The sequence below is a fragment of the Cynocephalus volans genome, chromosome 8 (assembly GCF_027409185.1).
Source record: "Cynocephalus volans isolate mCynVol1 chromosome 8, mCynVol1.pri, whole genome shotgun sequence".
In the NCBI taxonomy this organism is placed as follows: Eukaryota; Metazoa; Chordata; class Mammalia; order Dermoptera; family Cynocephalidae; genus Cynocephalus; species Cynocephalus volans.
In genome coordinates, this window is record NC_084467.1 from 747752 (window position 1) to 772947 (window position 25196).

The 25196-nt window shown below is 52.1% G+C and overlaps 1 protein-coding gene across 2 annotated transcripts; it reads right to left on the bottom strand.

Annotated features, from left to right (window-relative positions):
* NADK (NAD kinase) lies at window positions 1–23955 on the bottom strand. Of its 2 annotated transcripts, XM_063106188.1 has the most exons (12): window positions 23839–23955; window positions 11423–11647; window positions 9235–9318; window positions 4678–4807; window positions 3876–3984; window positions 3669–3754; window positions 2758–2860; window positions 2230–2384; window positions 1954–2053; window positions 1719–1876; window positions 1096–1178; window positions 1–502 (listed from the first exon to the last, which is right to left on the bottom strand). In XM_063106188.1, exons 2-12 carry the CDS (start codon window positions 11593–11595, stop codon window positions 352–354), a joined length of 1332 nt encoding a protein of 443 aa, XP_062962258.1. In that variant the 5' UTR covers window positions 11596–11647; window positions 23839–23955; the 3' UTR covers window positions 1–351. The 2 variants fall into 2 exon arrangements, with proteins under 2 accessions (XP_062962258.1, XP_062962259.1); XM_063106189.1 differs by lacking the exon at window positions 11423–11647.
* Window positions 23956–25196: the final 1241 nt, after the last annotated feature.

Below are 25196 nucleotides of genomic sequence, written 5' to 3' on the forward strand. Positions count from 1 at the left end.
TGAATTTCAGCAGACTGATTTATAGAAAAGTTTCCTGACTTGGAATTACAAAGAGCCCGTGCCCCTGGACAGGGACCGCGTGCGCGTATCTAGGTGGAGACCCCAGCCCATTCCCCACTTTGCTTCTTTAGAAATGCAAAAAAAGAGTCAGATTTAAAATGTTAAAAAACAGCTGATCTGGTCGACAAAGGCAGACCAGGTTCTTCCCGGCTGTGACCGAAGCGACAGAAGCGACGTGAGGCCGAAGGCCCGCAGGTGCTCACGACCCTTACAGCAGCACGGGCGGTCTGTCCCAAGAGGGTGTGTGGGAGGGACCCTGGGCCCTGGTGCTGAGCCTGCACAGCAGCGCAGCTAGCCATCCTCGCCGTCCTCGTCCGGGAAGTGGGCTTGCTTCTTCCGCACGTTCCAGTGCAGACACTGGGCCAGGCTCTCGAACCAGTCACTCACAGGGTCTTGGACACAGATGGAGGGCACCGGGTAGCAGGAGGTAGTGATGCTGATGCTGGGGAGCGGGAGAAAGCAGCACAGCGTGCATGAGCCCCGAGCAGCTGAGCCGCGGCACCTGCCAGAGCTGGCCCGAGCCACGCCTGACCTACCTGCCCCAGGCCAAGACCTCTACCAGGGTGGCCTGGCCCCAGGTTTCTGATCCCTCCAGGGGCTGGGCAGCCTCTACCCGAGGCAGGCACCAGGTGGGCACTCAGAGGATGCTGGGACAGAGCCATGAGCTTCCTTCAGCCCACCCTAGGACCTGGGACACTACACTCCTGCTGCTGGACAGCACCCCCAGGCCTGGGAGGGCCATCCTGGGTGAGCCTATATCAGGGAAGGGCAGGGGTGAGGGATAAGGATCCATTGCCCTCATGTGCAGTGGGTGACAGGCAGCCGTCAGAGCTGAGTGCTTGAGGTGACGCACCCTGGCCTCAGTTGGGGCCAGTCCTGCCTCCAGGCACAGTCCCCCCTCCTGTGACAATGCGAAGCCCGGGGAACAAGGCCCAGGTGGCAGTACTTTGCCTACAGGCTGCCAGGAGTGAGCAGGCACGACCCACCACGGGACCAGGTCAGCAGGCAGTACCCAGAGCAGCCATGGCCCCACACCTGTCTCCATGGCGGATCTCCTGTCTCTTTCGTCCGTCAAAAGACACCCAGGCAGTGTTCCTTGCTTCTGGTGACAGCATGATCTGCAGGGATCAAGCAGAGACAGGTGTGGGCCCTGGGCTGTGGGGGGAATGCACTCCTGGGGCCCCCACCCCTGGGTGCTCGCCGGAGGCCCCAGCGCCAGCCAGTACAGAGCCAGCTTTGGTGCCACGGAGAGCTCCCACCACGTCTGGCCGACGTGGCCCACCCACCAGAGTGCACGGCCAGGGGCACACTGGCTTGGAGTAGCCTGCAGGGGCGCTAGGGCAGGAAATGAACAGAGGTTAGGGTGATGATAAGGAAGTCGGCCAGACTCCAGGACAGAGACCCTGAGGGCTGCCCGGGTGTGGATCTTTCCTCACCTGGGGTTGCCAGACGTGCAATGTCCCACCCCAGGCAGCCGAGAGAGACTGTGAGGGGCTGGCCCACTCTCAGCACTGCCAGCCACAAACAATGGGTGCGAAGCCCCTTCCGATCCAAGGGCAGCACCGCAGGGCCAGGGCACCAGGTCCCATGGCTCCTTGTCCTTGGCATGAGGTCGAACGGCTCACAAACGGGAAAAGGCAGAGGGCGCTGGCTCTGACCTTCAGCTCAACCCCTGCGGGGACCACAATAGGCCGGAATGACAGCGAGTGGGGGCAGATGGGCGTGATCATGATGGCCGGCACGTTGGGGTGGATCATCGAGGCCCCAGCTGCGGCTGCATATGCTGTGCTGCCCGTCGGGGTGGACACGATCACTCCTGACGGGGACAGGGGCAGGTGTCACTCTCCGCCCTGCAGGACGCTCAGGGCCCTATGACGGTAACTTGGGCCTTACCGTCACCCTGCACCGTGGTGATGAGGTGTCCGTCCAGGTAGACATCCACGTTGGACAGGTAGGAGGAGGGGCCTCTGTCGATCACCACCTCATTCAAGACCTGGAGGGGACGGCAAGGCCCTGCGTGCTCAGAGGGGCAGCACAAGCGCCGGCACCTGTGTCTACCCTGGGCTCCTGGACGATCCTCGTCCTGAGGACAGCGTGCGAGCTCCTCCACGGGGTCCAGCCCCAGGTTCCTCCCACCCCAGGCCCCCTCGCCAGGATGTATCCGCAGACCTGGTACTGCACGGCCCGCTTCCCGACTTCTGCATGCAGGCCTGGGGCCGGCACACTGCTCTCGCCGAGCCCGTTGTGGACGGTCGTCTTCCTGCCCCGGAGTTCCTTCACCACTCGGACCTTCAGCCGGCTCCGGAGGACAACAGCTGCGTTCCCTGGGGGCAGCGGGGGTCAGGGTGCCACAGCCCAGGGAAGTCGGTGTGGGTCAGGGGGCCGCAGCCCAGGGAGGTCAGTGGGGGTTGGGGACCCCACCCCTGAGGAAGCAGAGACCCACCCCCCAAGTCAAGAGTGACATTTCTGTGGCTTCGCGTCTACCGAACACACACGGTGGCTTCACCCTGTGACCTGTTGAAACTTCTCAACGTCCGTAAAAAATGGCTGAACCATTCAAAATGTAGAATACGAAACTTTTAAATGTCGCTCTATGCACCATTAAATAAAAAGAGCAAAAACCACAAAAACCACAGCCCAGGGGAGGGCAGTCCCACGTTCAGAGTGGCTTCGGGGCTCCACGACATTCCAACTTACCCTCGATCACCTGAGTAACTTGGTCCTGAAAGTTCTCGAAGTTGAATGGGGTCAGGAAGCCCAGGGAGCCCAGGTGGAACGCCATGACTGGAGGCACACTGCCCTGTGAGCCCACGGGGAGAGGCCACTCAGCAGCCACCCAAGTTGTCCGCGGCACCGCCTAGCCCTTTGGGGAAGGGACCTATCTGTGTGGGGCTCAGCTCCAGGGCTCATACCCTGATGCTGCCTGGAGGGGGCTGGGCATGTGTGTGAGTGAGCACAGGTCACTGTTGGCATGCCAGTGGGGAGAAGCGGGACGTGGGGGAACGTCGAGAAGACACAAAAGCAAGACCGGCCAGCCAGCTGCTCACGGAGGACAGGAACAGCCCGCGAGATGAGGGAGGCACGCAGGGGCCGGCTGCGGGTGAGGGCCGCTCTGCTTGGGGAACCGCTGCCCTGCACCCCTTCCTCTTGTCCTGAGTGGCTCCTGGCCATCCCCAGCTCTGACTTGGTGGTGTGTCCCCACTGCCCGCTGGCCCGCCCTCGCTCCCTGCCAGCCAGCCTGGCGGTGCTGGCATCCCTCAAGGAGGCCCGCTGTGCACCTGCAGCCGCTCGCCCACCTGCCCTGCCCTGCTGCACTGCACTTGCAGTTGGCCCCCTGTGAGGACAGAGACTCCTGCCTACCACAGCTGTGGAGGGCCAGACAGCCGCAGACACACTGCAGGGCACTGTCTGCACACTCACTCTATTGCTAAAGAGCTGGACTGAAAAACAGTTCAGCCTGCGTCAGAGTAAGAACACTGGAAATCTCCTCACCCCAGGGCGTAAAGCTACAAGACGGAGAGGACAGAGGCGGGGGCACACTCTGAGAGCGCCTCCCCACACGGCACCTCGGACTGGAACGCCCTCCATCCCAGGACGCCGAGCTTCACCTGGAAAAGCGAGGAAGCATAGAGCAGGGTCCCGTCCCCCCCCAGGCATATGATGAAGTCTATCTGATTGGAAATGTCGTCATAATCTAGAAAACATAAAAACAAAAACAAGAAAAGGCTTTCACACAGTAGCCCCCTGCCAGAAGCTTCTGTTAGGTGTGGGGAACCACACCTGACCAACCCCGACAGAGCCAAACGATGGCTCACCTTCTCGGAAAGTGCAGAATTTCTTCTTCACTGGTCCAAAGTTTTCATCACTGACTATGGCAGGGTCTTCTAGCACTTTCTTTTCCACATACACAATCATGTTGTTTTCCTGAAAGCCGAGCATGCAGTGAGCCCATGGAGCCCACCCGACCCCACATCGCTCCTACCCCCGCCTGGATCATGCTGGTCTTTCCAGAAGCTCCCTCTGGGGCTTTGTACTTTCTGATGGCATGAAAAGGTTTACTCCTCGGCCTGCACAGTTCCCAGTCTGCTCACTTTCCTGTGGACTCACACCTTGCTGGGGCTCCTGGAGTGTGGCATGGAGGCCACCCTGCTCCTGTGAGCTTTTGGACCTCATGGGCTCTGGAATCAGAGACCTGGTGCTATGGTTCAAATGTCTGCCCCTCCCAAACTCAGCTGAAACTTCCTCACCGAGGTAACAATATGAAGAGGAGAACTTTAAGAGGTGATGGGCCTAGGGCTCGGCCGTCACAGATGGACTAATGCTGTCACTGCTGGAGGGGTTCAGCCCCCTTGCTCTCTCTCTCTCTGCCCTTCCGCCATGCATGATGCGGCAAGAAGCCCTCACCAGATGCAGCCCCTTGACCTTGGATTTCCAGGCTCCAGAACCATAAGCCAATGTGCTTGTTTACTACAAGTCACCGGACTGTGGCACTCTGTCACTGCAGCACAGACAGCCTGACACCTGGCTGCATGCAGGCCTGTGTGCTCCTGCATCTCTCGGAGCAGAGGCAGACGGCAGTCTGCCAGCGCCCTCCCCCCGTTGGGGCACCCAGCTTGCCTCCATGAGGTACGTGCAGAGCTCCTTAAAGGGCTGCAGCAGGCTGGCATCGCGGATCTTCTTGATGACGAGAACGCTCTTTGGAGACTTGTTCCACGTCAGCCGCTGCCGCGCAGGGTCCTGAATGTGCCTGTGGGGTGGACAGAAGTGTTCACGCCAGCAGTGACCCTTCCCTCGAGGAGAAAGGCCTATGACTTGGGAAAGAAAAGGAGTCTTTAAAAATGTGTTTTCAACTCCTGGACAAAGGCACTCAACAGCGATCACCACGAGGGTGGGGCAGTACCAGCAGCCCCTGCCCCACGCCGCCTGGCCCTCTCCACAAGAGCAGCGCCAGGGTTCAATGGGATCCTGAGTGATGGAGGGGGCTGGGCATGAGGGACTCTCAGGGCCAGGGACTCTCAGCAGTCCCCGCCTGGAAGGCCCTGCCCTGCTCAGACCTTCACAAGCAGGCTCAGGCCACGTGGCCAGGCACTCACCGCTCACGTGCAGGGCCCGACCTCATATATGCTTGTTGCTCTGCTCCTTAATGACACCCACCGCCAGCTCCTTTGGAACAGAGATTGCTTACAGAACCGACTAGGGGAGTCCAAGCCTTGGCTGCGCTTTGCCTGGTGCTCACTCCACGCCCACTGAATGCCAGGCTTCTCATAAACGTCCAACCAACCAGCCTGGCCCCCAAGACCCACTACACATATTTTCTGGTCTCACACAGACCCAGGGCCCCTCAGGACATATGCTTCCTGCTTTGCACGCACCTATGTCACTGGTGAACTTGGTTCACCCTTAATTTTCACAGAAGAAAGCACTGGCTTAGTAGCCCTGCTGAGGATGATGGCCTTGCCAGCTTCTGCAGCCCTCTGCCTTGGTCACCACACTGTGCAGCAGGTGCTGGGCTGAGGGCATCTCTCTAGTGGCAAGGCCCACCCAGCTGTGATTCCCAGTACTGCACAAGTCACAGGAAATATCCCAGTCCAGCCCGTCACCACCCGGAACACCGAGGCGAACAAGCTCATCTGCCTGGTCTGTGGAGCCCGGCACCACAGTCAGGGCTCACCTCAGCTCCGTGCTGCCTGCCCTCAGCCCCACTGGGCAAGTGCTGGAAATAGCAGAGCCAGCAGCAAGCAGCAAGACCCCCCTTCCCGGTGCCAGCCGCCCGATCCAGAACCTGCAAATCATGCCCTGCTGGGAAGACTTCCCTGGGAACTCGACAGTCCCACTAACCACGTTCGAAACTGTGACACAAACCGCTGGTATCAGAGCGGAGGAGCATGGGGACTCGTCCTGCCGTCCACACCTGCCCAGCACTCACCCTTTCCAGGCGCTTTTGGGAGGTGAGGGGTCACTCTTGACGCCCTCGGTGAGCATCACCGCTGCCCCAATCACCAGGAGGCCCCCGCCTGCTGGGGGACGGCTGGGGTGCCCGCTGCACTGCGGCCACACTGTGCGGACGATGGGGGTGTAGCGCAGCCCTGCCTCACCAGCTTTCTCCTGCCCGTGCACTCACGCTCTAAGCCTAATTTCTGAATCCTCAAAACTGAAAGCAAAACGTAATTGTAAAGTGACTTGTTAAAAGTTTTAGGAAAACAACTAAGTCAAAAGAGCTTCCTAAAGCTATAGAAATCAAACAAAAAAACCCACAGCCTTCTTGCCTAATTACCCACTTACAAAAAAAATTCTCAGGGTCACCTTTAACAGCAAAGAGGTCACATTCAACTCCCTGCTCTCACCTGAGCTCCTGGGACAAGCCTCTGCCCCCGCTGCCCACAGGCAGGGCCAGGGCCAGGCCCCCGCAGTCCAGCCCCTGCCAGCCGCTGCTCAGGCCTGTGGAACCGGCTCGCCCGTGGGAGGTGTTGTTCTCAGGCCATGGCCAGGTGGAAGGGCGTTCACTCTGAGACTGTCACTCTACTTGGCTACAGGCCTCAAGGGAGCACAGGCGGGCCCTCTGGCCGAGTCAGACAGTGAAGCCCCCACCCTGCACACGGCCCGCCCTGGCTGTCCTTCCTACATGTCAACACAGCCCAAGGCGGGCCTGGCCTGTGAACCTTCCAGCCCTGAGGGTCAGCTATGCCCAGCCAGGGCCATTTGCAGTGCTGTCCTGCACTGCCTGGGCTCCAATCCCTCCCTGTGACCACAAACCGGTCCCTCAACCTGCTGTTGTGTCACCTGCAAAATGGGATGCTGACCCTTCCAGGCCCATGGGGTTGTGGGTACCCAACAGGGACAGACCCAAGTGAGACCCATATGAACTCGCAGACGTTGGCAATCCCACATATCCCAAGTAACAGAGAACGTGTTCACAGTGACATCTTGGACAATTGAGCAAGAAGTAGAAGTTCCTCATAATCAACAGTCTACAATATATTATTTTTTAATGTTAGGGAAAGTGTTAGGTTTAATCCATGTCCCCAACCACATAAGGCACTGGGAAGAGGTGTAGATGTGAGTGGGTAAGAGTCCTGCCCCCAAAGGTTATGGTCTCAGAGATGCAGAGCTTGGAGCCGGGAAAGGAGGCCCCTTGCCCCTTGCCCCTTGCCCTACACCCTCCTGCTCGGGGCTGACTGAATGCGGGAACAGTCACCACCACCCTGTGTCCCAGCCTGAGGAGCGTCTCCAGGGCCAGGGTCACGAGCAGAACACACACACACCTCAGACAGCAATCCTGGGCTGGCCCAGAGGAACTGATGGCTAATTAAGGCTGGGCAGTAGGAGAGGTCACTTCAAGGTGGCACTCAGGCCGAGATGGTGAGCAGCACGGGGCAGCACTGCTGAGACCATGAAATGCAGAAGGGGCCTGCAGGCTGCTGGTGAAAGGCCGAGGACACCAGTCTGGAGTGCGGGCACACACAGGAAGGTGGGGGTGGGAGGTCCCGGGGGACACTGGGTGAGCACTGGCCGCCAGGCTGGACTGGGTGAGGTTGTGGGGAGCCTTGGGTGGCCGGTGCAGGGAAGGGACGAATGGACTGTGGGCCTGCAGCAGGTGGTTAGGAGTCCATGTGGCAGACAGCGGCCTGGCAACAGGGCAGCTGTGACCACTGGGGTGTGTTCTGGAGTCACGATGACAGCATCTGTGGCTGGACCATGTTGGGGAGGCAAACAAAGGGTCGAGACCCCCCCACATTTGGCAGCAGTAACTAGACAGGTCACAGACAGCTCCTGGAACCAACGGGCACTGACAGCTTTTTGCCTAAAAAGCACTAACACCAGAGTTACTTCAGTCCTCAGGGGCCACCCTCAGCAGCTGCAGGATGCAGAGCAGACCACGTTGCTGGATTCACACTGGCATAACATGTCACAGTCTGCAAAGCATTTTCTGGGATGACCTGCAGGTGCCAGAATGGGTGCCTCTGCTGTCCCCTCACCTGACCTCCAGCAAACAGCTCAGTGGGGGGGCCCAGGGGCATGGCATGTGTTGTGTGGGAACCGTGCTGTTGTAAGGGACTCAGAGCTGCTATGCCTCAGTCCCCACCGTACACCTCCAGCCCCTACTATACATGGTGCCTGCCTGTTCAAGGAAAAGCAACACATGATCTGATCTTTTCCATTTTACACCCTCAAGTTATTCTTTTTACCTGACAATCACAGTAATATCCCTCACAGAACCACACCCAAACCTGCCTAGCAGAATGTGAAATACCCAGGACTTCCTGAAGGAGGCCCTGGGGGGTGTGTTCTGCATAAAGGCCAATTTCAGAGGCACAACAACGAAGCCCATCTGGAGAAGGGGCAGTGAGGACCGATGCAAGGTGCAGAACCCAACTCTCGGAGCTGAGCTGGAACTCTCATTTCTTAAACGTGAAGCACTGATACCAGATGGATCATTTTAGTGTTTTTTTCCCATAAGACATAAACCACAATTAGACGACCATACTGAACATATTAACAAAGCATTCGCCCTTTTAGAACCATTTAATATAAACAGAAGAGGCTGGACTGATGGAGAGTCATTAAAGATCAAGAGTACAATGAAATAACACTAATCGCTAAGCTTGTAAGTAGCTCCTCTTCCAGGGCGTCGAGGCTACTCATGTGAGCACACGGCTCAGCGGGGTGCACAGGACACACTTACCCACCAAGCCACAGCGCCTGCAAGGCGGAGTATCTCTTAAACAAGTAAAATCAAATTGAAAAAACAAGCCAATTAATGTGTCTATAGTTTTGGAATAACTTATTAGAATGGGACATAGTCAGTTTCCCCCCCAGAGTTCTTAACTGTTAGAAACGAAAAAGTAGCTCTAAATTTCTTATGTTGACGGCCACTCAACCCTGCCATGCCCGAAACATAGACCCCAGGGCTGGGACCTGTCCACCTGGTCATGACCCTGGCCGTCCGCTGTCCACTTTCTCAAGGCCAGAGGAGAAGCCTCATCTGTGAGCCTCCATTCGATGCCCTGCACTCCAGGGGATTCGGTGAAGACGCCCATGTGGCTCTTTGTCAAAATGAATTCAACACGCACTTCTCGCTGTCAGAGTCTTCCACAATACAGCACTCCCACAACAACACGCATGCTCCCAAGGGAGGCCCCCCACCTGGTGTCTCCGTGGCCCCAGTGGACTTACATGATGGTCTGGGGGTTCTGCAGCACACAGGCCTTTGGTCCAAAAGTGGTCACCGGGCACGGCCCGTGTAGAGAGCGCGTTCTCCTGTGGGGAGAGGGCACACAGGTGCTGTGAGAGTGGCTGGCAGAGCTTTAACACGTAGATGTGTGACAGACAGATACAGATCACATCAGATTCTAAGATGCAGGTGTAATTCAAGTGATAGTAACGCCATCATTTGCCCAGCACCCACACAACAGTCCCAGAAGATCCCGCCTTGGTCCGTGGTGCTGCACTGGAGCACCACATGCGACAGCAGCTAGGGACACAGCGAGGCAATCTGAACATGCTCCTTAGAACAATGAGCCCAACCAGCGAGAGGCGCAGGCTTGAGCCCAGAGCAAGGGACATGTGACCGCGGGACAGGCCTGGGAATCTGAATTCAGACAGTGTCTCTCAGGGCTAGTCTTTGGGTCTGCATGTGGGAATCAAGATCTTAGAAACCATCTCCGAATAATCTAGATCGGGGCTGGCCAGTTGCTCAGTGGTTAGAGCGTGGAGCTCATCACACCAGGGTCCAGGGTCTGGACCCCTGCACTGACCAGCCGCCAAAAAACAAACAAAATAAATCATTTAGATTAAAATTCTAAGAAAAAACGTTCACTCAGAATTATACATGACAATAAGAAAGACACTAGTTGAGCAGCCCAATTTTTCCAATAATTGGAAAAAGACCAGCCATGATCCGATCACCTGAGCGTGCTGGGAGTGATACCACTCAGGGCCCCCACCCTTCTCGGGGGCCCAGTGTCCCTTCCAGCAACAGGCCACAGTAGCCCTGCGACTGCCCTTCCTATGTGTGATTGGGACGCTTCTACTGTGGCCAGAGCGCCAACCAGGCCACGCCAGCCTCGAGGGCCTCCCAGAGGCCTCCCGCTGCACACTGGGTGCTGTGGCAAAGCAGCGCACCTGAGCGGCACACGCACTTCCTTCCCACCAGCCAGTGTTGTGGCTCAACAGCATCTTCACACCCCAGTGCAGAGAAAAGGTTTTCCACGTCTCACAAGGGACGGGCAACCCACATGAGAGTCCTGGGGTCTGGCCAAGGCTGTGCCACGCTGACAAGAACAGTGGTCATTTGGGTGGCCGTCACCACACCCTGGGGCCTTTTTGGACTTAAGTATATACTAGATTTGTTCACTTAGGTCTTTTAAAAATTATTAAATATGTTACAAAATAAGAGCTTTATTTAGGGACTTAAAAGATGATTGGAAATGTAGTTTAGTGCCTGCAGAAAACAACATGTTTTCTAAGTGGGCACGTACATTTCATCTCTGTTCCTCAGAAGACAGGCTGTGTTTGAGCACACCACACCCTTCTTCCCAGCCCTGATGGCAACTGTCACAACAGAGGCTGCCTTTGACCCACTGCCACCACATCAGGTTCAACGTCCTCTGAAACAGAACTGTCAAGAGCACGCAGTGCTGCGCTGTAGTGGCCTGGGAGTACGGGACCACAAGCTTAAGAGAAGCTGCCCTGACAGGGCTGTGCACGCAGTCCTGTGCGAACGTGCGGCTCATGCAGCAACCCCCTGAATAGGAAACTTTGTAGCTGTACCTGCGGCCCACCAAGCCAGAGGCTCTGTAGTTCTTCCATCTCACCTGGTAAGACTACATGCTGTAAAAATGACTTCTCACCAAAAATCCCCTGTGGCCCTTGCTTTGGAGGCAACACAAGCCTCTGGCACACTCCCCCCTGAAACTCACCGCACTCACCACCACCAGAAGGAGAGCAGCGTCCCCAGGTGCCATCCCAGCTCTGTGCTGGCAGGCGGCCTGCGCACGGAACCGAGGCTGTTGCTCAAGTGGCGTTGTGCAAGAGCACACCACAGACACGCCAGGGGACGGGCAAGGGGAGGGGCTGACGCACGGCAAGAGTGTCATAGGGCCCACCGCTGCCAGACTCTCAGAGCCAGCAGAAGCCCAGAGCGAGGTCCCCTCACACCACAGACACCTTTTGCAGAGTACATGCACCTGCTCCTCAGGGTCCCTCTCACCTAATGCCACAAGTCAGGGTGGCTCCAGTGAGCGGCTCTGTGCATGGCCCTGTGGACACGCACGTCCCTACCCTGGACATGATGCACTCGTGCACATCTGCACATCTTACTCAGAGAAGGAGGGGAGGGAGAAGAGGGCCTTCCTGGTCGTACCTGAACTCCTTAGTGCTGCCCAGTGCGGGGGAGGCAGACAGGCTGCGGGACTTGGCCCGGCCCCGGATGGGGTGGCCATAGGTCCAGGTCTCGTCCCTGTGGCACGTGGCACAGCAGACCGAGGCCGGGTCAGCACTCGGTTCCTTGATCGGTCTCATCTTCTCTGGCTCCATCTCCACAGTTGCCCAGTGAGAACTTTGGTCAGAGAAACACTGATGCCTTAACCTAACAGAATAAATAAGTAAAACAGATACACATGCAAAAGCAACAATAGTGTATACGCACACTTATACAACCGTTTCATTTAGGGAAAAAGTTGCCAGAGCCCACTTTATCAAAGAACTTTGAAAATAGGCTGCTTCCATCCCAGAGATACTTAAGAACTCAGGAACCTCTTTGTGGTGTTTGAATGAATCTAGAAGAGCTAAAAGTCAAAGGACAAGCAAAACAACAAAGCCAGAGCATTTCCATCACAACCAGACAAAGCGGTCACCCTTGGGGAGGAGGATGCTATGCGCGGCAAAGGAGCCCTCATTGCCAAACAGGAAAGGTCGAAACAGAAAGTCACACATAGACAACACACTGAAACAAGAGGGAAGCAACACAGATGTGCAATTTCAAATAATTCACAGTCCAGAAAAGCTGAATATATGTAACTAATAAGACTGAACTGGCGGCTACGTACTGAACTCCACACCCTGCAAGCAGTCTACTTTTTCATCCAGCACCAATGAAACATTTACCTGTACATAAACTGAGCTACAGTAAGCCTCAAATAAAACTTCAAATTCCAAAAAGGAGTGAATGGTCACGCTCTGACTACAATACAACCAAACAGGGAAAAGATAAAACGAGAAACAAAAACCCTCCGACCGTTTGGGAGTTTTTGAACTTTCTCCTAACCAACTGAGGGATCAAGGTGAGTGTCAGAACCACATACAGAATACACAGACTACAGGAATCACGTGAACACCAAGCCAGAGTCGACTCAACCCACTAAAGCTGCACTGAAATTCCTGAGCATGAAAACTAATGGACCAAGCATTTAATTCGGTAAAGCTAGAACACAATAAAACAATCCTAAGAAAAGCAGAAGAGGCAGAAACTTTACATCTAAAGACAAAAAAGGAAGAACAGGGTGTGGAGGAAAGCTATAGTAAGTAGACCATGGTTTAGACTGGGGGATTGAAACAAACACACTCACAAACTAGAAAACTTGGATCAGGGTTCCTTTGAAAATCACCATGGTGACTCAAGAGAGGGATGAGGACAGAGGACTCGCTGCTGCAGACGAGCCAGGCCTGCTGTCCTCTTTGAGAAGCCAGCGCCTGCCAAGGGGGTGACAGGGCAGAGCACAGCAAAGCACAAGGGGTTCTTGCTCGGGAACACTGAGGCAGACCCTCCTGAGTGCAGCATGGGTGATGCCTATGACCAGGCAGGCTGAACACAGCCCACTCCATCTGTAAGCAAAGGACACAGTGAGATCACCTCGACAGAGGCTATGACATACACAATAAAGCCAAACATTCTTCCTCAAAGAAAAAAACCTTAACAAACTGAGGACGAGGTGGATGCTGGCATCAGGAAGGGTAAATGGGGCATTACGAACTGAATGTTTATGTCCCCCAAATTCATACACAGGAGCCCTAACGCCCATGTAGCTGTATTTGGAGATGAGGCCTCTAAGGAAGTAATGTTCTTACAGGAGGCGGCCCCAGAGCCCTTTCCCCTACCTCCTCCCACTCCCGTGAGCACAGAAGCGAGGTGACGTGAGGGCATGTGAGTCAGGAGCCTGCACCAGGAACCCAATTAGCTGAACCTTGATCTTGGCCTTCCAGCCTCCACAACTGTGAGAACATAAGTTTCTGCTGCTCAAGCCTCCCAGTCTGTGGCAGTTACAGCAGCCAGACAGCTAAGATGCATGGGATGGCAGCGAGGAGGGCAGAAGGGAAGTCTGGGGACAACGGACGAGACCATGGACCCTAGGTTAGGGTCAAAGGTGAGGGCCTCCCTGTTCTCCATCAGCTGTGGTTCCCACCCTGGCTGCACTTTACAACTAGCCGAGGAGCTTCAAAAAACATGAATTCCTATGCCCATCTAGACCAAATGAATCAGAATTTGAGGGTATGGCCCAGGTGCTGGTATTTTTAACAGGTGATTCTAATGTTTAGCTAGGGTTGACAACACTGCCCTAGTGGATCAATATCCTCCTAGCTTGAGAGACACTGATGCTTTATCCAAATATATAAAGAAATCAGTGAGAACCAGAACCCACAAAAACATGTCTGATACAACCACTCCTATTCAATACCGTACTGGAGGCCACAGCCAGTGCAGCCAGGCAAGAAACACAGACAAAAGCGAAAGGACAGAAGAAGAAGTGAAGCTTCACCTGCAGGTGACATGACATTCTATGTGGGAAATCATAAGGAATCTACGAAGAGTAACTATATCTAGTGAGTGAGTTTATTAGCAAGGCTGCAGGAGGCAAATTCAATATACAAAAACTAACTGTATTTCTATACATTAGCAATGAACAATAGCAAATTGAGATTTTAAAATACCATTTACAATAGCATTAAAATATAAAACGTGTAGGAATATATTTGACCAAAAAGCACAAGATGTGTATAATAAGGGGCCGGCCAGTAGCTTAGCTGGTTAGAGAGCAGTGTTATAACACTAACGTCATGGGTTCAGGTCCCTGTACTAGACAGCCCCCCACCCCCCCAAAAGACACATACAATAAAAACTACAAAACACTGCTGACAGAAATGAAAGGAAACCTAAATAAATGGACAGACACACCATGTTCATGGATTGGAGAAAATACTAAGATCTCAGTTCTCCCCAAATTGCTCTAAAAATTGATCTACAGATTCTACCCAAACTCAAAAAACAAAACACAAGCAGATTTTTCCACAGGAAATGACAAGCTGATACTAAAATTAATATGGTAATGTAAAGGATCTAGAACAGCTAAAGAACTCTGAAAACGAACAAAGCTGAAGAGCAAACACTGCCCGATTTCATGACCTGTTGTAAAGCTGCAGAAAACCAGACAGTCTGGGGTTGGCATCGAGACAGGCATAAAGCTCAAGGAAACAGAACAGACAGCCCAGATATAGACCCCCACATACACAGTCAATGGATTTTTGATGGAGGTGCTAGATGATTCAACAAGGAGAGGACAATCTTTTCACCAAATACTTCTGGAAAAACTGGATAGCCATGTCTGACAAAATGAGTCTCAAAACTCACACCATATACAGAGATTAGCTCAACCTGCATTACAGAGCTAAATTTAAGGACCGAAACTTTGTAACTTTTAGAAAAAGCATTGGAAAAAGTCTTAATGGCCTCTAAAATCTCTTACTATTCATAAGACACTGTTATGAAAATGAAAATACAAGCCACAGACTGACAAAAAATACTTGCTGAACACAGATACAACATTAAATCCAGAATATATAAAGAACTCTCAAAATTCAATAAGAAAACAACCCAACTTAAAAATGGGCAAAAGAGCCAACTGGCCGGTCAGCTCTGTTGGTTAGAGCACAGCCTTATAACACCAAGGTCATGGGTTCAAATATCCATACTGGCCAGCTGCAAAAAAAAAAAAAAAAAAAAAGGCAAAAGATATAAACAGACACCTCCTCAGAGACGACACACTGTCTGTGAACACGCATGAGAAGATGCTCAGCACCGTCAGTCATTAGGAAAACCTAAGTTCCCACCACAACCACCAGCATGGCTGGAATGCGAGAGAACTGAGTACGCCAGTGGCTGGTAAGGATGTGCAGGAGCTGGAGCGCTCCCATGCTGTCCGCAGGAAGGGGAAACAACTCAGCCACTTTGGAAAACGGTTGGGCAGTTTCTTAAAGTGTTGGCACTGCAGCCGCCACCCAGTCCAGCCATCCCACTCCCGGGGCACCCTCCAGGAAGCAAAGGTGCGCATCCACAAGTGGACCGGTGTGAGACTGCAAGGCTCGGTTGTGCTATCCCCACACTGGAAGCCCTGCATCCAGATCTTCGCTCCAACGTCAGCTCCCCAGAACACACCTGCCCGCCCCCACTCTTGCTTTTCTTTCCTTTGTAGCACCTGTCAGATACTACCTGTCCCTACAGTTTCACGTGGGGTCTGTCTCCTTAGCTCCTGCCTTGAACATCCAGCCACCTGTGGCTCACCTCCCCCGGGCAATACCATCATGAATTATATGTGAATATAATTATCGCAGAATTCAGCAAGGCAACTTTCTGGCATGTGAGCAAAATAAAATTTCTGTAGCTTCTCTTCTAGGATGGGGAGGGAGACAGACCACAGACTCTGGGCTCCACAGGCACATGGTGAGCACTGACAGCCAAGGGGCACACAGACTCCCCATGGGGAGAAGGCCCGAGGATTGAGTCTGAGCCATGTTCCCATTCAGGAGCCAAGGGAAGGGATGCGGAAAGGAGTCTGGGACAAAACCACAAGCACAAAGTTGACAATCAAGAGCAGTGAGGGCTTCAGGGTGGAGGGCCAGTCGGCCGTACCAAGTACTGGACACCAGAGACACTGGTCCTGGCAGGGACCAAAGCAATTTCGAGGGCCTGATGGCAGACACCGGAAAGCATGCAGTGTCTGAAATGGCACAGGACACACTGGTAAGAGATGCAGGAAGGCAGATTCTAGCTGAATTTTGGGGGAAAAAACAGGGATAGATGTGTCCACCTCCTTATCACAATAACTGTCTGAAAGAAAAACACTCCTAGCTGTCCCTCTGCTGTGCCTCGCTGTCCTGCTGTCCCTCGGCTGTCCCAATGCTTCACTGGCATTGGTTTACTTGACCTCCTGGATATCCTGAGACAGGCGCCCGTCCTGCCCCACTCGCCTCTGCGTGGGGCTCACCAGCCCTCAGGGACACAGATCCTGGCTCGTGAATCAGGCCATGAACTCACCAGGGAGCCACGCAAGGCCCTCTTCCTTGTTAGCTTTTATTTTCAATCATATCATACCCCACCATGAATACAAGAATGCTGACAGTAATTTACACTGACCTGTGTGCTCCCTCCAGCGTGCACAGTCCTCTACCTTGCATTTGCTTCCTTTGTATATAGTTTTGTCACTTTGTCACGAAACGCGCTTTTCACTGCTGGGTGTTGCAATGGCTCACATCCATTTTGTGGGTGAGTAAACCAAGGCCATGTTGCGACCCTCGTTATCCTGTGAGTTTGCATTTAGTCAGGGGCTCCACACATCGTCAGACTGTCCAGAGTGTCAGCAAGCCATGGAGATTATAAAAAGACGCCAAGATAATTTAAAAGCCACCTAAGTAGGTGTACCGTGAAAAAAATGAGTTTAAAGTGTATTCATTAAAACAAAATAAAAAGGAATCTAGTAATGCTATAGTGAAACTGGAACTAATGATTTTAAAAGGAAATATCATTAAAAAAATAATTTTGAGTTCTGTTACAAAGGCCCCGCAGCAGCCATCCTGCTTCCTCGAGACAAACCACCCTGCCCACATGCAGATTCGGGCTGCATCCTGGAATCTAATGGGTTCTCCACTGGCTACCTGAGAGGTAATGCCCCGTCTCGGATTTAGAACTTGTCACCAAAAAAATGGCAAGACAGGCAGCTTAAGGACCCTATCAGCCAAGCTGCAACCATGTAAGCTTCAGTAAGAAAATAATTACAGAAAACCGGAACAAGTGAATTCTGAGAGAAAGCATCCATAAAGGAAAAGTCAGCAAATCATACAAAAAAGTCATCATACAAAGAAGGGTGACCATAAGAAGAGGTTTTTAATTTCCAACTGACCCCAGTGGGAGGGAAAGGCCAACGCTGAGGCCACGCTGCCCCTTCTGCACAGGAGTTCCTCCATCTGTGGAGGGTGACAAGCAGGGACAGGGAAGCCAGGCTGGGCAGGTGTAGGAGTGTGGAACCTTGCGCAAGACCACACGAGCTCAGGAACACAGCCCAACAAGGACCTTGGCCCGTCTTAACTGAAGCATGGCCAGGCTGAGCCACTTGCCTGGGGCCCACAAACTGGACTAGGCAGCTACCACCCGGCCAGTGGCTTCCAGGCCCATACTCTGACCCCTGGAGAACAGAGACAAAGGACTCCACCCAGAAGGGAGGCCAAACAGGGGCACAGGGCAGGAGCCAGCCAAAGGTCCTGGGAGGAGAAATGGCTGCACAGACTCTGACTTACTTCCTTCTCAGTTAAAATTATGTCCTACCAGAGCATACCTAAGTTTCTAGTAAGACATAAGATCTGTGGGCAATAATTACAGATAACAGATTACAAAACTCTGGCCATACAAAACTTGAAGACCACACTTGAGGAGCTGGCCAGGTCACAACAAGCTAAAACCCAGGTGCAAGGCATGGTTTAAAAAGTCTCACTGAACTGAAGGAAGTCTAAGACATGATATGAATAAAACAACAGTGGAAACTGCTCAGTGTGTAGCTCTACAGCTGGAGTCACTCGGGGACACTTGTGGCCCTGTGTGCCACTCACACACCTCACCACCAAACACTGAATGCACAGTCTGAGCCAGACAGTGATGGTGCCATCCTAGAAGGATGTGGAAAATGCTATCATTCCAGAAAGGTACAGAAATAATTATCAGTAAGAGTTCTATAACCCCAACAAGAGAAGAAATGAATTAAACCCCTTGATGTTGAAATTTTCCAAAGGATGGTAATTTTATAATCATTGGAGTTTTACATATTTTGTTTGATGTTATGGGTAACATATTCAAAAGAACAAATCATTAAATGTAATTGTAATTTAAATGGCTGGAGGAAATCTTATATCTGCAATCAATGCTAAAAGTTTAACTGTTTTTTTGCATGTTTGTTTTGGCTGCTGGCCGGTACAGGGATCGAACCCTTGCCCCTGGTGTTTTCATCACCATGCTCCAACCAGCTGAACAACCAGCCAACCCTAAAAGTTTAATTTCAAAGTCTTATGTACCAGTTAATAAGTCATATAAATTTGGCACTGAACAAAGTAGTACTTTGAGCTCCTTTCCATGTACGAAGGTCCTTTGGAAAAGAAAGATCCTACCATAAAAGGAATGACCCTCCCAGCCCCACTCCTACGCTTAATATGTAATGCAGAAGTCTTCCAGAGAGCCACATTAACTAGGCCGAAATCACTTTATATCAACTCCTCAAGCTGTTCCTCGGAAAAGTACCAGAATGTAATTTATTCTATAGCTAAACATGTAGGTAATGCTGTCTCAGCTTCTACTTATGTCTTAAGAATGACTAGCCAGCTGCACCCCCCCGACCCCCCCAAAAAAGAATGAAATTAAGTTTTGGGGTAATATTTTGTCCTATCTAAAGTCTCCTTAATACATGCACAATATATAATGTTTAGGGCTGGCTGCTTAGCTCACTTGGTTAGAGTGTGGTACTGATAAAACCAAAGTCAAGGGTTTGGATCTCCTTCTTTTTTTTTAAATTTTTATTATTATTATTATTATTTTATTTTATTTTATTTTTTTAAAAGATAACCGGTAAGGGGATCTTAACCCTTGTCTTGGTGTTGTCAGCACCACGCTCAGCCAGTGAGCGAACCGGCCATCCCTATATGGGATCCGAACCCGTGGCCTTGGTGTTACCAGCACCACACTCTCCCGAGTGAGCCACGGGCCGGCCCCTGGATCTCCTTCTAAGCCAGCCACCAAAACCAAAAAAACCCAAAAAAGCAAAACACAGTGGCGGGTCTGAGTGCAGAGGTGTTGACAACGAATTGATCACAGCCAGTTACAGATGTCTTCACTCCCAGTGCCTCACTTCACTAACCTTAAAAAGCTATACAAATAAAAACAATAAACCAATCACCAAGTGGGTTTATTCCAGGGAAGCAAAACTGGTTCAATTGATGCAACCTACTGTATCAAAAGGGTAAAGAAAAAAAATCACCTGATTTTACCAATTGATGCTCAAAAAGTATCTGACAAAATTCAACACATATTTATGATAAAAATCCTTAGCAAGGAGGAATAAAGGGGCGCTCCCTCAACTTGAAAAAGAGCATCTGAAAACAAACAAACAAACCCACAGCTGACATCATACCTGGTGGTGAAAACACGAATGCCTTCCCCTTAAGCTGGGAACAAGGCAAGGACCACCCTTATTCAGTACGCCACTGAAGGTCCCAGCCTGCAACAAGGCAAAAAAGAGGAAGACCGAAATTGAAAATACAGCATCATTTACAATCACTTAAAAATACTTGGAAGATATAAATCCAACAAAACACGTACAGGACTTGTATGCTGAGAACAACAACACACTGATGAAAGAAGACAAGGAACGTCTAAATAAATGGAGACCCAGATTCACAGACTGGACGATTCAACATAGCAAAGATGTCAATTCTCCCAAAACTGATCTATGGTTTAATGCAATTTCTATCAAAATTCCAGAAAGACTTTCTGTAGATAAAGATAAGCTTATTCTAAAATTTACATGGAAAGGCAAAAGAACTAGAATAACTGAAACAGTTTCTTAAAAGAAAAATAAAGGAACATGAGCCACTGCACACAGTCCTAGGATCTTCCACAAAGCCATGCTCAAGACTGTGTGGTATCTGGTGGAAGACAGGAACGCAGATCAATGGAACAGAGTAGAGCACCCACAAACTGGCCTACACAAACACGTCCAAGTGATTTTTTGACAAAGGTACACAAGGAACTCTATGGAGGAAAGACAGTCTTTTCAACAAAAGGTGCTGGAGCAATTAGACATCCACAGGCAAAAAAAGTAACCTCAACCTAAACCTCACACAGAATTAATTCAAAATGGATCCAAATCAATTATGTTAAACGTAAAACTAAAACTTTCATGAGAAAACAAAGGAGAAAATCTTCGGGACCTAGGACTAGAGGAAAACTTTTTAGAAATGACACAGAAAGAACAGTCCATAAGAGGAAAAATAGTCGACAAACTAAACTTCATTAAAATTAGAAACTTCTGCTCTGCGGAGGACCCTGGGGATGAAACAAGCTACAGACCGGAGAAAATATCTGCAAGCCATATATCCAACAAAGGATTTGTATCTAGAATATAAAAAGAACTCTCAACACTCAGCAGTAAAAAAACCAAACAGTCCAACTAGAAAATGGGCAAAAGAGATGAGCAGACCAAAAAGGATCTACAGGTTGTAAACAGAACCAGAAAAGGTGTTCAACATCATTAGCCATCAGGAAATGCAAATTAAAATCACAATGAGATAGCACTATACTCCTAACAAAATGGCTAAAATAAAAAACAGTAATAAAACAGAAGCTTGAGAGGTTGCAGAGAAACAGGATCGCTCACACATTGCTGGTGGGAATGTGAAAAGGTCACTCTGGAGAACGGTTCGGCAGTTTCTTTCTTTTTTTTTTTTTTATTTATTTTTATTTTTTATTTTTTTTATTTTTTAAAAGATGACCGGTAAGGGGATCTCAACCCTTGGCTTGGTGCTGTCAGCACCACGCTCAGCCAGTGAGCAAACTGGCCATCCCTATATAGGATCCGAACCCGTGGCCTTGGTGTTATCAGCACCGCACTGTACCGAGTGAGCCACGGGCCGGCCTGGCAGTTTCTTATAAAAACTAAACATACAACCCAGCAATTGCACCTTGGGCATCTATCCCAGAAAAATAAAAACTTATGTTCACATAAAATCTGTACATAAATGTTCACAGCAGCTCCAAACTGCAATTAGTCCAAATGGCTTTCAGCCAGTGAACAGTTAAACTGTGATACATCCATACAATAAAAGACTACTCAACGATATCAGGAACGGACTACTGATACATGCAACAGTCTGGATGGATTGCAGGGCAAATTTTGCTGAGAGAAAAAAAACAATCTCAGATGGTTACATACTATATGATTCCATTTATTTAATATTCTAGAAATGACAAAATTACAGATATGAAGACCAGATTAGTGGTTGCCAGGGGATCTGGATGAGAATGAGGTGGAACTGTGAAAGGGTGGCATGAGGGACTGCCTTGGTATGATGAAGGTCTGTGTCTTGATAGTGGTGGTGGAACAGAAACCTATTCACGGGGTAAAGGTAAAACTGCATAGAACCACACGCATATACACACATAAAACTGGTGAAATCTGAATAAGGTCTGTAGTTTAGGTAACAGTATTTTTCCAACATCAATCCCCTGGTTTTAACATTGCACTGCTAAGGTATGAGATGTTAACCCTGGAGGAAACAGGTGAAGGGTACAGCAGTATTTCTTAAAACTTCCTGTGAGTCTATAATTATCTGAAAATAGACAGTAAATAAAAAAGGATAAAGCAATCAAAATCACAAAAGGCAAATGTTCAAAATCATCTATTACCAATATACCATCTAGAAGCTCTGTTAATATTTACTTGCAAAGACTAACTTGATAACTTAGCAGTAAACTAATTCATAAAATAATTATATTAAATATTAAAATCAGCTTTATAAATTTACATTGTCTCCACTCCACAGCATATTTTCTTTGACAATGGTGAATCAGGACTTGTGTTTAGGTCAAGTTTGTTTGGGACACAATTCTAACCCGGAGCCTGTGGCGGCTGCCTGTGGGAACATCGCCCAGGGCTATGGAAGGACTTTGGCACTTCCTGGCAAGTACTGGGCACGGCATTAAAATGGGCTTTCAGAGAATTCCACGCCAATCCAAGTGCGCTCAAATTCCTCACAGCATGAATCTGATTTTGAAGAAAACTTCTGCATGAGGAAGTTTTATTAGAAAAAAGGTACTGGTGCACAATAGCAAAGCATTCATAAAGAACTCACGCAGAGTGGCTAGGAGAGCATTAGGATGCCAATAAGTGTACGAGGGACATGAACGAAGTCACACGCACACAATTACAAACATCATATACATGAGGTCCAGTGTGGGCTCTCAACAAATATTTACTGAAACAATGAATAAAAAGGAAAAGTTATTTAGTTAAAGAAATGGGGAAATGTTTGATCCATTAGTTAAGACTGAGCTCGGAGAAAACACTCAGTGCCTATTAAATTACTCATCTTATCTCCCCCAAATAAATAATGCCGAGTGTGGTAGGATGCGATACAAGTAGCACTCGATCTGTGTAGTATAAACCCAGAAAGACCTTCTGGAAAGTTCTATGGCAGTGTGACCACAGAGCCTGATCCTGCAACCTCATAAACTTAAAAGGACTGCAGCTCTGAAGGGGGCCTTCCAGAGGTATGGCTGCACCTTCTCCAGGCCGGTGTGGAAACAAGGGTCTGAGTGGCTGTGAATGGTGAGGCCAGGCACGATCACCTGTCTTTCCCACGTCACAAAGTGTGTGGAACCATCACACACTGTCTGGCCACCCTCGCCCTTTCTCTCTGAACACTTTTCACTATCCGTCTGTAGAATCCAAACGCTTCTATGATTTACCTGTTCTCATGCGTGTCTAGCAGCACCCAATGGTGTGCCGGGAGTCACTGCTAATGAGTGATAAGACACCAGCACAAACAGCACAAATGGAATCTGGGGTTACAAGCCAGACCATCCGGACCATCACATCACTGACACCCACTTGCCCGGGACAACTGAAGCCATGCGGTGACTGTCAATGGGCGGTGACTGTCAGTAATAGGTGGTGACCGTCAATGGGCAGTGGCTGTCAATAGGTGGTGACTGTCAGTGGGTGGCGACTGTCAATAGGTGGTGACTGTCAGTGGGTGGCGACTGTCAATAGGTGGTGACCGTCAAAGGGCGGTGACTGTCAACAGGTGGTGACTGTCAGTGGGTGGCGACTGTCAATAGGTGGTGACTATCAGTGGGCGGTGACTGTCAACGGGCGGCGATTGTCAACAGACTAAGAAGTGGTAAAAGTGGAGCTGCTGGAAGAGGCCCAACAGCGCGAAGCGCCCCCTCCTGCCGTGGCAAGGCCGCTCAGCCGGGCGCAGGCGGGGCACAGCTCCCGGCCACCCGCCCACAGCCCTGAGGTAACAGATGAAGGGCCACCAGCGTCCGTGAGAACCACCTGCTCCCTCGTTCTCAGGCGAAACCCACGTTTTCTTAAGTGCCGAACGCAAGGACACCGAGGCCTCGGTTTCTGGGTTTCTGGTCTTCATCGCAGGCACCCCCTTCCCGTGTGCCAGCCGCTCTCGGCCGCCCGCCCCCTGAACGGGGCTCCGCGGAGCAGAGGGAAGCGACAGGCCGGCGCGTCGCCTCAGGCACGAGGAAGCCTCGACGAGCAGCGGCGCGCGCCCGGGACGCGGGGGGACCGGACGCGGGGCCGGGCCCGGGAGGACCGGCGTTTCCCAGCGGCTGAGGCGCGCCCCGGGACCCCGCCCGCCGCCCCCGCGCAGGGCCCAGCCCCGCCGCCGCCCCAGGCCGGCCCGGCCGGCGAGAGACCGCGGGCGGCGGGCGGGCGGGCCGCGCTGCGCACTCACCGTCCGCTGCCGCGGGCGTCTACGGGGGCGTCCCCGGGCTGGGCCGAGCCCGCGGTCCCAGCCGCCCCGCCGCCGCTGTCCGTCGTTACGGGGCCCGCGGCGCCCCGGCCGCCCGCCGCCCCATGGCCGCCCGGACCGGCGCCGGCGCCGGCGCCGCCGAACAGCAATGCGCCGCCGTCCAGTGCGCAGGCGCGTCTGCCGCGCATGCGCCCGTCGCACCCGCACACGTGGGCGGACGCGCAGCCGCCGGGCGCCCGGCTGGCCCCGCCGGCCGGCTCGAGGGCCGGGGCGAGTTCCGTGGGGAGGGCGCCCGGGGGTAAGGGCGGCCGGGGGTAAGGGCGGCCGGGGGTAAGGGCGGCCAGGGGGAAGGGGCGGGGTGGGCGGACTAAGGGGGGCAAAGGGGAAGAGAAGCGGGAGCGCCCCGACCCCTCCTCTCCACTCACCCGCCCGGTTGGGAGCGCGCCTCCCCTCCCGCCAGCCACGTCCAGGCCTCCGCTCCCCGGGACCGCGGGACTCTGGTCTCTCTGCCCAGCGTCCAGCTCCCGCTCACGTCCGTCGCGGGCGGGGGTCTCCTGGACCACGTGGGCTTAGGTGTGCGAGCCTGGTGGGCGCGCTTCAGGGGACGCAGGAGTCCCTTGAAAACTGACACTGTCACCCACGGATTCCTTAATTACCAGGGTGTGACAGGACGCAGCTAGGAGGGTGGTCCTGTCCCTGGCACACTGGGCCTCACACCCCCCCCAAGCGCCAGGCAATTCTTGCACACCTACCACAACCTCAGGGGTCTGGGCTTGGGATCCCAAGACTGGCAGTAGAGGACTCGGTGGCCTGGGGCTCTTCGCGGTGATCATGGAACAGTGCTGTGCTGCACCCCACAGACTGGAGGACCCGGAGGAGGCAGGAAGTGTTCAAGGACACAGGAGCAGACTTTGTAGCGTCTGATAGAACTGCAGGCCCCACCCAGCCCAGGCACTTGATGAACTAGTGGTAGACCACCACTACTGCCTTTGCGCCTCAAATGTCCCAATAATTTATCCTTCGCCCCTGGGTGAGTGCTATGAATGGCTGAGGTCAGTGTAGATTGAACGCGGCAGCTCCCCAAGTGCCATCCATCATTTCTAAATGTTCATTCCTTCTCTGTACTCTGGAACATAAGGCCCCTTGCCCCGGCCGGGCCCTGTGTGGACTTGATCCTCTGCCTGTCTTCCCGACAATACCGTACCTGCTGTGGTCAGGCTGCTTTTGGACCAGGACTCCTGAGGCCTGTGTCTGAAGACCTGAAACACGGCCTGGCCATGTCTTCCTGGAAAGAACAGCACCACTGCTCTGGGACGACTGTGCAAAGGAGGGCACAAAGG